The sequence below is a fragment of the Aquila chrysaetos genome (genome assembly GCF_900496995.4).
Source record: "Aquila chrysaetos chrysaetos chromosome W unlocalized genomic scaffold, bAquChr1.4 W_unloc_1, whole genome shotgun sequence".
Taxonomy (NCBI): Eukaryota; Metazoa; Chordata; class Aves; order Accipitriformes; family Accipitridae; genus Aquila; species Aquila chrysaetos.
This window is the reverse complement of record NW_024470321.1, coordinates 3,627,459-3,640,232: the sequence shown is the minus strand read 5'-3', so window position 1 is coordinate 3,640,232 and position 12,774 is coordinate 3,627,459. Positions and strand designations below refer to the sequence as shown.

The 12,774-nt window shown below is 45.9% G+C and overlaps 1 protein-coding gene across 1 annotated transcript; it reads left to right on the top strand.

Moving 5' to 3' along the window:
* Positions 1 to 10,357: 10,357 nt before the first annotated feature.
* On the top strand, positions 10,358 to 11,872 carry LOC121232857. The gene has a single exon (XM_041121325.1). It carries the CDS (start codon positions 10,358 to 10,360, stop codon positions 11,870 to 11,872), a length of 1,515 nt encoding a protein of 504 aa, XP_040977259.1.
* Positions 11,873 to 12,774: the final 902 nt, after the last annotated feature.

Genomic DNA, 12,774 nt, shown 5'->3' with positions numbered 1-12,774 from the left:
TGTAATACTACTTCTGATAAAGACCTAACAGACTGTTCTAGGGCTGTCATGGCTTTTTCTATCCTAGCCAAATCCTCGTCGACTGCTATTCTTAAGGATTGAAATTTTTGATTTTGTTGTACGAGGGAGGTTATTCCTGTACCAGCTCCAGCAGCTCCGACTGCTATGAGGGTTGCTACCGTGAGGGCTGTCAAGGGCTCACGTTTTTGTATGTGATGGGCCTGAGTAGTTTGATAGTCATAAACAAAATCTTCGGGATGGTAAATAAGCCTAGGTATTACAGCTACTTGTAGACAGTATTCAGTTATCCAATTAAAAACCTTTAGGGATATACAAGGTGTAACCCCAGTTTGGGAACAAATCCACTTAGTATTATCTGCAGGAATTAACCACTCAGCTGTTATTTCTCTTGATTTGTGAATTGTGTTACACAGGTGTCGTTTGTCTTTTGGGACATTCCCTATACATCTTCCTTTTCCTGATACTTGGGACATTGTTATCCCTTGCTTACGTCCAGATTCCTTATTCCATAAGCACTGAGCTGGGTTTGTTCCGTTGGCCTTTTTAAATCTACTGTCTACCCCAATAGCTTCATAAAAGGGTGGACGAATGCTGTAACATAACCAACAATGCTCAGTTATATTAGGGTAGGTGGCATTCAGTACCTGATAACTGGCTTGGAGCATATCCCACAATGGGCTGACTTCGGGTGTAAGAGTCGAGGGTTTGATTTTTGTTGATACGCCTGGGGTGTTATTTTCAGTGATGTTTATATTAGGAGAGATTGTAACAGTATGTACAATACTGTTACTATCATCTTCCTCTGCTATGACTGGATTTGGTCCTACACCAGAGGGTTCATTGGGCACCGGCTCCTTTTTTATTAAAATTATTCCCCCTGTATCAGTGCCTGGTTCCCAAAACCTGATTCCCCAAGTTCTCCCTATAGTCCATCCTAGATCTTCAGGTTTCGAAACGTTAAGATAAATATGTCAACATGTGCCTCTCCGAACCGAACCCTGAGGTCCATAGGTGGGTTTTTGACATCCTGGCGGTCCCCATCCTACAGTTAAAAATTGGTCTTTCCCTCCTCCTGGTGTCCATTCTGATGCTATTGTTTCACAGCCCCAATATGCACAGTAATATTCAGTTGGGTGATTGCAATATCCTTTTCCTGGATTGTTAGCTGGACACATATAAAAGGCTTTACGCTGAACTGTATACTTGCGAGTATTCTCATCAATGGGGGCCCATCCATGGTATGACCTTACTAGGGAACTTAAGTGGGCCGTGAAAGAGGGAGCGCTCGGGGTAATTCTGTTTTGTATGATAACTGAGTGTTCTAGTTGTATTAGTGACCACTTGAAGGGTTGATGGCTGACATTACCAGATACCATAGGCCCAACAAGCAAATACCACAGTAACATCATCCAAACACGGATTGCTGGTGGGGTTTCCCAAGGAACACCAATGGGTGTCGATGTCAATTCCCGATTATCTCTTTGCTAGGGCATACCTGGTCGGGCTCCCAGAGTCCATTCCTCCTCTCGAAGTGTCTGTTTTTCGCCATTACCCGCCGATGATCTCATGGTGTACTCACACTCCCTTTTCCGTACGCCTCTGCCTACTTCGCCTACTCCGGTGCCTGGAGCAGCGAGGTTTCTCATCTTCTCGGCAGCAGTCGTACTTCTTAAGGGCGTGTTTTCCACTTGCAAAGCCCTTACGGGACTTAGCTCCTCCCCGGGAACTGTGTAGAATATTTTATATTACCTGGGAAATGACAAGACACTCGCAGGATTCAGGGTTATAGGAGCTTCGGGTTGGTTAGGGATTTCCTGTAGCTACCCCCCCCCGTAAGGCGGATGCGTCCCCTTCTCCTTTGGGTACACTGTGTACAGCCGTCCCTAAATGGGTGGCTGTTCCTGCAGTGTGTCCACCAGCATTCCTTATACAAATTTTATTTAAGAGTAGACGCTATTCTAGTGATAACGTCTAGCTCGCTTCCACTCGAATCTGATAGTACACCGCCTTATAGTTTCAGGTACTAATAATTCCTACCCACAAATTAGTCTATTAATTTCCACTCTATTCAATTGGTCTCCACGGGGAATTGGTACTCTCGACACTTCATACAATAATAATGTCCCCTTCTAGAACTACAATACCATTTCTGACCGTACAGTTACAAAACACCCAACTCCAATGGTTATGGTTACGATGCTTTAAACACGGAATCCCACTAAATATTCCGGTGGTCTAGGGACCTTAGTCCCCACTTCACAATAAAAAAAAGTAAGTACATAAAAAGGTGAGTCCTGCGGAGTTCCTGCTAATTTATGCATATATACCAGCTCCGCTGGTTTGATGAGGTATCTGTTCTGTAAGCCAAGGAGTAAAGTTTACCACCTGTAAATTCTCTCCAGGTGACACCTGGAACCACTGGTATAAACTAGGTTTTACCGTTCTTCCAAAAGGATCTATTCATTCATGCAGTTCCTTTTTCTTCCTTATCACTAGTTTTAAGTCCTCTGAAGTCTTTGTTACTTCCCACTGATCTCTGGGTAAAGGTCCTTTAATTCGCGAGGCGTGCGTCCATCCTCGTTCTGTAGTCTGGACAGCAGTTTCTGTGGTAAGTAAAACAAGAAAGGGCCCCTCCCACCTAGGAGTGAGAGAGGATTCTTTCCAGGCTCTGATTAATACCATATCACCTGGCTTTACTGAATGTATGGATATATCTAGGGGCGGTCTCTGTACTACCATTCCTTTCTTTCGCAATTTCTCTCTCCTTTTCATCAGCTGAACAATATAAGGGTTAATACTATCTTCATCTAAAGTAGGGTAATTGGCTGGGCATTCCATATCATAGGGCATGCCATATAACATTTCAAATGGGGAAATTCCAGTATCCGTTCGGGGCTGAGTCCGAATATTTAATAAAGCAATTGGCAAACATTTTACCCATGACATTTTGGTTTCTATCATTAACTTAGTTAATTGTTTCTTTATTTCTCCATTCATCCGTTCTACTTTCCCGGAGCTTTGGGGGTGCCAAGGTGTATGGAACTCCCATTTAGTTCCAAAGGGGGCTAGAGCTTCTTTTATTACTTTGGAAACGAAATGTGGGCCTCTATCTGAATCAATAGTTTCAATATTTCCATATCGCGGTATGATATGTTCCAAAAGTACTTTTACCACTGTATTGGCAGTTGTCCTAGCAGTAGGGAACGCTTCGATATAGTGAGTGAGGTGGTCCACCAATACAAGTAAGTGTTTATATCGCCCTACTTTAGGGAGACCAGTAAAATCAATCTGTATTTTGGCGAATGGTCGGTGTGCCAATTCCCGTCCCCCTTGTACTTTTTCTCTAAGATGCTGCTTATTGATCCTCTGACATGTTAGGCACCCCTGTATGATTCCCTTGGCTACATTATAAACCCCAATACACATGTATTTTATTGCGAATTGATCAACCAGCGCTTGGACACCCCAATGAGTCTTTGAGTGCATACCTCTCATTATTTTCCATGTTAGTGCTTTTGGTAATACTTGTCTCCCATCGGGTAATTCCCAATTACCCTCTTTTTCCACTACTCCCATTTCCTTCAATTTATCCATTTCTGGTTTACTAAACTGTGGGCTAAGGATTTTTGCTGGTGTTTCACCTGCCAGCGGGGTGATGGTCACAGCAAGTAGTGCTGCCGCCTTGGCTTCCTGATCAGCAAGATTATTCCCTCGAATTTCGGGGGTTGTTCCTCTTTGGTGTCCCTTAACATGTATTACAGCTATTCGCTTGGGCCCTCTTATTGCTTGTAGAATTTTGACAATCAGTTTCTCATGAACCAAACCCCTTCCTTGAGAATTAATAAGTCCCCGTTCCTCCCAAATTTTTCCAAAAGTGTGTACCACTCCATACGCATATTTTGAATCAGTGTACACGGTTCCCTCTTTGTCCTTCAAAAGTTCCAATGCCCTAAGTACTGCATATAACTCACATGCCTGCGCCGACCAACTAGGACTGAGGGGTCCAGATTCCTTTACTTTTAGGCTCCCCCCGTCCACAATTGCATATCCTGACTTCCTTTTCCCTGCTATTACTCGAGATGACCCATCAGCAAATAGCTTTTCTCCCTCCCCCAATTCTACCTCTTCTAGATCTGGCCTAATTTTTGTTTGTTGTTCTATGGTTTGGAGGCAATTATGTGTTAACTCTTCTTCAGGACCTCCATACAAAAATTGCGCCGGGTTCTGTAAGCTCGTTGTTCCGATCTCTAATTTAGGGGAATGGATCAGGATCCCCTCATATTTTAAAAGCCTAGCATCGGTGATCCATTTTTCAGCCTTTTGTTGGAGAACCCCTCGAATATTATGGGGGGAGAACACTTTTAATTCACTTCCAAATGTTACCTTATTTGCTTCTTCCACTATCAGGGCTACAGCAACGACTGCCTGTAAACAGGTGGGCCACCCTCTGCTGACGGGGTCTAATAATTTGGAAATATACCCTACAGGTTTCTTTTTCCCTGCCCACTCCTGGGTTAAAACTCCGTATGCTGTCCCCTCCTCAGTGGCCACAAATAAATAAAAGGGTCTCCTCACATCAGGCAGACTCAAGACAGGGGCGTTAACTAGATCAGCCTTGAGACTCTCTAATCTCTCTTCATCCTCCGGGGTCCATTTAAGCAACCCATCCATAGTTAACTTTTGATACAAAAATCGTGCTTTCGCACTAAAGTTTTCAATCCACTGCCTACAATACCCAAATAGCCCCAACAATTGTCTAATCTGTCGTTTACTCCTCGGGGCTTTCAGTGATAAAATTCTATTTACTCGTTCGGGGTCCAACTTCTTAGTCCCCTTGCTTATCCAGTGTCCTAAATATTTTACCTCCTTTTCCACAAACTGTAGTTTTGGCCGTGATACCTTGAGGCCTTGAAGGCCCAAGAAATTTAACAACCGTATGCTTTCTTTTCTGACTGTTTCTTGATTTTCTCCTGCTAACAATAAGTCATCCACATACTGTATTAGTACGACCCCATCCTGCAGTTGGTATTCCCGCAGAACCCATTCTAGGGCTTGTCCAAATAAGTTTGGGGATTCTGTAAACCCCTGGGGGAGTACAGTCCACCTTAACTGCTGTCTCCTATGAGTGTCTGGGTCTTCCCACTCGAAGGCAAAATAATCTCTACATTCCTCCTTTAGAGGGCATGACCAGAATGCATCCTTAAGATCTATTACGCTATACCATTGGTTCTCGGGTCCCAATTGACTCAGCAGGGTGTGTGGGTTTGCCACTACCGGGAACCGGCTGACAGTCCGTTTATTGATTTCCCTTAGGTCATGCACCAACCGATAGCTACCATCGGATTTTTTTACTGGTAAAATCGGGGTATTAAAAGGGGACATGCAGGGTTCGAGTACCCCCTTTTCTATTAGTCTCTCGATCTCAGGTTTTAGTCCCCCTTTCCCTTCATTAGATATGGGATATTGTTTAATTCTCACTGGAATCTCGGGGTTCTTAATAACCACCTCAAATGGTTCAATATCCAGTTTTCCAACCGTTTCGGGAGTATACCACACTTCGGGGTTAATTTGTTTCTCGTCCACCTCTGTAAGGGGACAAAGCCTAATTTTTAACTCTTCCTTTTCCACGTCTACTCGAATCCCCATTTCTATGATTAAATCCCTACCTAATAGGTTATATTCCGCTTCAGGTACTAACAAGAGCGTTCCGATTCCGCATCTGCAACTTGATTCCACCGCCACAATCTTTTATCACGGGGACCCTGAAAGGTTCCCCTTTTGCTCCAATTACATTAACTTTATCCCCGGATATTTTACATCCCGGAGGTAATGATTGTACAGTAGACCTTTCGGCTCCGGTATCTACAAGAAAGGTCACCTCCTGGCGCTGAGGACCCACTTTTAAAGTTATCAAGGGCTCCTTCTTACCGGGGGTCCTCAGCACATAGAGCCCCTGACCCCGCTAATCCTCCTGGAACATTTTTTCATCCTGAATCCTTTTTCTACATTCTCTCTTCATGTGTCCTTTTTTCCCACAATAGAAACATTCCACGGCTTTATCTCCTCTCCTCTCCATTCTTCCCTTATCTCCCCCACCAGGCCTACCAGGTCTCCTTATCACACCCTTTTGTCCTTCCCTTACTGCTGCAACCAGCAGTCTAGTCTGCCGCTTTTCAGTTTCTTCTTCTCGCCTCACATACACCTTCTGAGCTTCTCTAAGTAATTCATCCAACCCCCGCTCCTGCCAGTCCTCAATTTTCTCCAACTTCTTCCTAATATCTTCCCATGATTTGGCCACAAACTGAGTTTTCAGCAACGCTTGTCCCACAGGAGTGGCAGGATCTACCCCAGAGTATAACTGGAAGTTTTTCCTTAACCTTTCAAGCCATTCTGTCGGGGTCTCATCTTTTTTCTGCCTTTCACTAAAGGCTTTATTAATATTCTGTCCTCGGGGAACAGATTCCCGTATCCCCTGTATTATAATTGTTCTCAAGTCTGACATATTATTCCTGTGAGCCGGATCCTGATTATTCCAGTTTGGCCGATTTAAGGGCCATTTTTGATCCGCCGCCGGGCCAGCCTGATGTTGCTGGTCCCACAGCCTCATCCCAGCCCCTCTAATCATGTCCCTTTCTTCTACGGTAAATAATATGCCCAGGATAGACTGTAATTCATCCCACGTGTACAAATTTGGTCCCAAGAATTGATCTAACCTCTCGGCTACCCCCAGGGGATCATCTAACAAACTCCCCATTTCTTTCTTAAATTCCCTTACATCCCCTGTATTAAGGGGAACTGCCACATACCCCATTCCCGATCCCCCCTGTCCATCCCCACCAGGTACTAACATTTCTCGAAGAAGAAACAATCTTTCCTCTCCTCTCCTTATTTTATTGCGTGCAGACCTTCTGGGAGGGGGTGTCGGGGTCGAGGAATTAGGTTCCGAATCTGACCCTTCCTGGGCCTGGGCTATTTCCTGGCCTTGGAGTGGGTCCTGAGGAGGAGGGGCCTGAGGGGCATAGGGAGGGGGCCAAAGGGGGTCCTCAGCATCTTTTCGAGGTTTATCTGGTCTGTTTTCCCTTAAGGCAAAGAGGAATGACAGTTCCCAGGATTGGGAAATCCATAAGGCAGCATATTCACTTTCCTCTGGGCTGGCTGGTGGTCTCTTATTGTCTACCCATATATTTAATTGTTGACACACCCAATCCTCAGAGGACCCGAACACAGGCCAGAGTACATGAGGATTACTGAGAGGTTTTCCACCCCAAACCTCAATACAATAACTAATCATCTTTTCCTTAGACCTATCCTTTCTCCTTGGTGAACTGTCCCAATATCTTAACATCAGGCCTAGGGGACTATCTGGGGGTATGTCTGGTAACTTACTTCCCTTCCCCATCCCCATGGGTCCAGAGGGCTTGCTTTTCCTCTGCCCCATCTTCCGAGGTGCCTTTGTCCACACACACACACTCACTTCCCCTCGGTCGTGACTCGCTCCCTCGCGGGCTACGAGAACTGCACTACTGGAGGATCCGCACTCGCGTGATCTCAGAGAGACCTCACACACAATCGCACCTCGGGATAACCACCCCAACCAAACGGCTCACGCTTTATATACTCACCCACTCCTGGGGTCTTCGTTTGGTCTTCGTGCACAAAATTTAAGGGGTCCTGCAGGTTCTTTTGCTCAGTTATCGTAATTTAGAGGGGTTCGTGGATCCAGGGTATGGCGGCGGCACCTCTTCAAGACGGGGCTATCCGGGGATAGGGCGCCTCCCCGCTTGAAAGGGTCCGCACCAAAGAACCTGGATCCGAGTCACGGCACCAAGTTTGTTATAGACGCTCGTGACAAATTGGAGGAGCCAATTTGTATTAAATAAAAGATCAAATTTATTAGCAAGCGATAAAAGAGCAAAACAGCGCTGGGCGGCCGGGGAGACAGTGCTCCGCCACAAGCTCGCACCCAAACAGGGGAAGAGCCTCTTTATTTATACAGTCTTTTTAGTCCCTGGTACGTGATGGCTGGCTGGTATCTTCGGTATCTTGTGCCATCAGGTGTTAAGTGGTCGTAATTTGCCTTCTGGTGGTTGTTGGGATGAAGGCCGAAGTCTTCCTCAGCTGTTCTTTAGGTGACTCAAGTCCCATTCATGCTCTGTAAACGTCTCTCTACATATGCTAATCATCGGTACTCATGGTCTTAGATAAGTGAAGAATATCCCTACCTCCACATGCGATTTCATGAACAAAGTTAACCCGTTCATTACAATAGAGGAAAAATATGAACAGAATAGTTAAACCTTTATATATTTCATTGAAATAAACTGCACTGGCAGAAGAACATATACTGGCTGATCTTTTCCAACTTTGTTTTCAAGGAAATGATCAGAAAAAAGATTGACTGTGAATATAAATGGTATTTGACAAAGCAGTAAAGGCACAGTCAGTTCAATTGATTTTTACAGGGGGTGGGGCGTGGTGTCCCCCCCAAATTTACTTACAATTCGCTAGACATTTCATTGCTGACACTATCCAGTGAGGTAGTTCCTCTGCATAAGAGAGAAATTAAAAGGAGAAAAAACCTGAGAAGAGCATTAAACTATAAAACCGAAGCTGAAAATTCTTTAAGTTCCTCCTATATGGCAGATTGACTTATTGCAAAGGCACGCTATACCTTAATGTAGCATCTAGCTTGAATTACATCTATATATTAGTACCTCCAGTACTCAATATCAACCAGTTACACCTACTGCTCTTACAAATCAATCATCAAAATAGATCATATTGCAAATCCTTAACTTGGCTTGCAGAAGTCAGCCAAACTAGTTCAAGCGACACCTTCACTAGTGCATTACACTGAAGTGTTTACTTTGCACTGAAGATTATGAAAAGCACTCGTGCAGTTCTGTCATTTCTGCAAGGAAGAAATCATTATCTTGGAGGCGCTCCAATTGTCTGTAAAACGAACAGAGGTTTGCTCTGGAGGAGGTTTCATTTGCAAACCAAACCAGGTTCCAAGCTGATATTTCACATCTCTACAAATCTTGTGGAAAACATGGAGGTAATACTATTTTAAGTGATATATCACAGTGTGTCGTGGTTTAAAGCCCAGCCGGTAACAAAGCACCACGCAGCCGCTCCCTCACTCCTCCCCCCCCCCCCAGTCACGGTGGGATGGGGAGAAATCTAAAGGCAGGCTCGTGGGTTGAGATAAGGACTGGGAGGGATCACTCACCACTTATGGTCACGGGCAAAAGACAGGCTCAACTTGGGGAAGAAACAAAATCAATTTGATTTACTACAAATCAAATCAAATCAAGGATAATGAGAAGTAAAACCAAACCTTAGAACACCTTCCCCCCACCCCTCCCTCCTTCCCGCCTCAGCTCCACTCCCGGTTCTCTCTACCTCCTCCCCCCGGTGGCGCAGGGGAACAGGGGATGGGGGTTGGGGTCACCTCACCACACCTTGTCTCTGCTGCTCCTTCCTCCTCAGGGGGAGGACTCCTCACTCCTCCCTGTAAGAGGCTGAATTGTTATCTCGAACCATTTGCCTCAAAGATTGTTAGGTATGAGGGACTGGGCTGTCATCAAGGAACTGTGAACTGCTCATCTTGAGCCCTTTGTCTCCAAGATGGCCGGTTTAAGCGGGACACTCCTCTGTCCATAAGGACGATTACCAGGCCATTGAGGCATCCAGGGGAGGAAACTGGGCTGGAGCTGATAAGATATTGGTTTCTGGTATCGATCACGCGAAGGTTGTGTGATGAATGAAACCTGCAGCGCATGACATCATCGAAATATGCCCTATAAAGAACCCCTAGAAACAAGTGGTGAGGGGGCCTTTTCTTCCTCACCAAAGAATTGAAGATTAAGGACCGACGGGACGCCGCTGGATCCGTGCTGGTGACCATCCTTGCAACTCCCACCACCGACTGCTTGCCTGAGGGCCGACGGGACGCCGCTGGATCCATGGTGGTGACTATCCTTGCAACTCTATCCCGACTGCTTGCTTAATTTCTACCTTTTCTTCCATTCTATCCTATCGCTACCATTTTCCACTTTTGATACTTTTGATAATAAAAACTCTTTTGACTATACGGCATTTGACCTCGTTTGTGTCTTAATCTCGCTCTTGGGATCATATCGAAACCTTCCCCGACATTGGATCGGGACATTTAAATTGGCATCACGGACAGGATCCCTTGAGACGAGAGTGCCGTACTGTTTCCCTGCTTTAATACGCGAGACCTCTCAGGAACGTAAGGGGGGCAGGCTTGTGGTGTTTGAAACTTTACGTGCTACCTTCCTGAGACGACTGCTTCCCCGCTTTGTATAAGATGAGTGATAGCAAAATTGCCCCTTTGGGGAAAGAAGCTTTGTTTGATTTTTTAGAAAAACATAAAGCGCGACCCTCTGTGCTTGGGATAGACTGGGCTCAGGGAAATTGGTATAATCTGCAGAGCGTTGTTGATCGAATGGTCGCTTTACAGAAAGATGCTAGAGTGCGGTCAGGGAAAGGAAAAGCAATTGTCTGTGCCGTTCTCGGTGCCAGTCTGGCCGCAGCAGTGGAGGATAGGGATTGCCACCTCACTGCAGAATCTCAAATTATTGAATCCCTCCAAAATCTTGTTCAGTCCCTTATGGGACAAGTGGCGGGATTAAAAGCACAACTTGAAGCAGAAAAGAACCAAGTGAAACATTTGCAAATTGCTCTTAAGGAGCAGCTCCTTGCAGGTACTGTCCGTGAGGAAATTCCTCCAAGATCAGAAATTGGCTACCCCTTTAAGGACCTGCAGGCAGCAAAAGAGAGAGTGGAGAAGTTAGAGCTGCCTTCATTGCGACCTTTAGTCAAAACTGAATATACTTATGATGATGAGCAGGACCAGTTCCCCCAAGTTACAACTAAAGAGGTCCCCTATACTGCCACTGAGTTGGCAAAACTAAAAAAGGAATTTGGCCGAACCCCTAAGGAGTCAGAAACGGAGTATGTGTGGAGAGTATCATTGTCGGGGGGGGACCAGATTCTGTTAAGTGAAAAGGAGGTGGAAGGGTATTGGGGACCGGGAGTGTTTTTAACTACTGGGAATCACTGTGCCCCCTGGTCTTTAACCCAACGGGCAGCCTATTGGGCGGGGGGTTTGAACCCCTTGGAGAGGGGAGATCCCCTCGCGATTACGGGGACTGTTGATCAATTAGTGGAGAGTGTGCAAAAGGCAGCTTGTCTGCAGATGATGTGTGATCGAAAATTGGAGCCTAGGCAGGAGTCCCCGATGATGATGTTGGTGGATCCTGAGCGAATGACTCCCCTTATACGGGGACTCCCTGATTCTCTGAAACCAATTGGTATACAATTACAAGGAAAGATACAGGCGATGCCCCAGGGCGAGGGTGTTGGGGCTGCTTCAGGAGGATTCACGCCTGATCAGCACCGCCTCCCCCCAGATAAGAAAATGTGGACTTGGGGAGAAGTGGCCCAGGAATTAATTAATTACGGGCGCAAATATGGTCCTGTTAACCCTCCAGCCACCAAAACAGACTCCAGGGGCTTGAGGCGGACTGAAGTAAAAATAGTTCCGTGCCCTGGGAGTGATAAGAGAACACCCCTTGCTAAACCGCTGGGGGGGAGAGATATCCCGAACAAACGTAATATACTGTGGGCGTGGGGATACCAGAAGGGGATCCCGCGTGGCTTAATGGACGGGATGCCAACAGACAAATTGGAAAAATTGGTAACAGCGTGGCCTGATAAATCAGTAAACAGAAAAGTGGATTTTGAGAATACTACCCTTAGCACACCTTCCCTGATTGATTTATCAGAAACAAATGCCACCCAAGAGCCGGCGGGAAACTAGATCCTTCGCCTTCCAGTGGTGAGCGGGGGGGCGAAGGTTGGATGTATATTAGACAGCTCACTGAAAAACGGCCAGGGTGATTTACTAATTACAGGCATTGTGGGACCAAGACAAGTCCCAGTCACCTTTTTGGTAGATACCGGAGCTCAGATTTCAGCTATTAAAACCAAAGATGCTGCTAATTGCGGAATTACACCCTCCAAACAGCGGCTTTTTGTGGCAGATGCATTCGGCATTGTTCAGCCACAGGCATTAGCAATGGTCAGCCTGCGTTTGCCAGGAGAAGATAGTGCCACTACAGTGACAATGGTTGTGGGGGAGTTTCCACTTAACCTTTTAGGACTCGATGTTTTAAAAGGAAAAACCTGGACTGATAACCAAAGCAGACAGTGGTCGTTTGGCTCTCCCACAATAGATATTCGGCTGTTAAAAGCCGCACTGCTGCTTCCCCCTTCAAAGCTTACAAATGTTAAGCCCTACCCGATACCCTTGGGGGCCAGAGAGGGAATCGCGCCTGTGTTAGAGGAGTTAAAGGGACAGGGTATTGTGATTCCAACCCATTCTCCTTTTAACTCCCCGGTGTGGCCAGTGCGAAAACCTAATGGCAAGTGGAGATTAACTGTAGATTATCGCAGATTTAATGCAAATACCGGTCCATTGACAGCTGCGGTACCAAATATTGCTGAGCTTATAGCTACAATCCAGGAACGAGCCCACCCGATTATGGCAACAGTGGATGTTAAAGATATGTTTTTTATGGTCCCCCCTGCAAACAGAGGATCAAGACCGCTTTGCATTTACTTGGGAGGGTCAGCAATTTACTTTTACCCGACTCCCACAAGGATACAAGCATTCCCCCACTCTAGCTCATCATGCGTTAGCGCAGGAGCTAGAAGTAATTC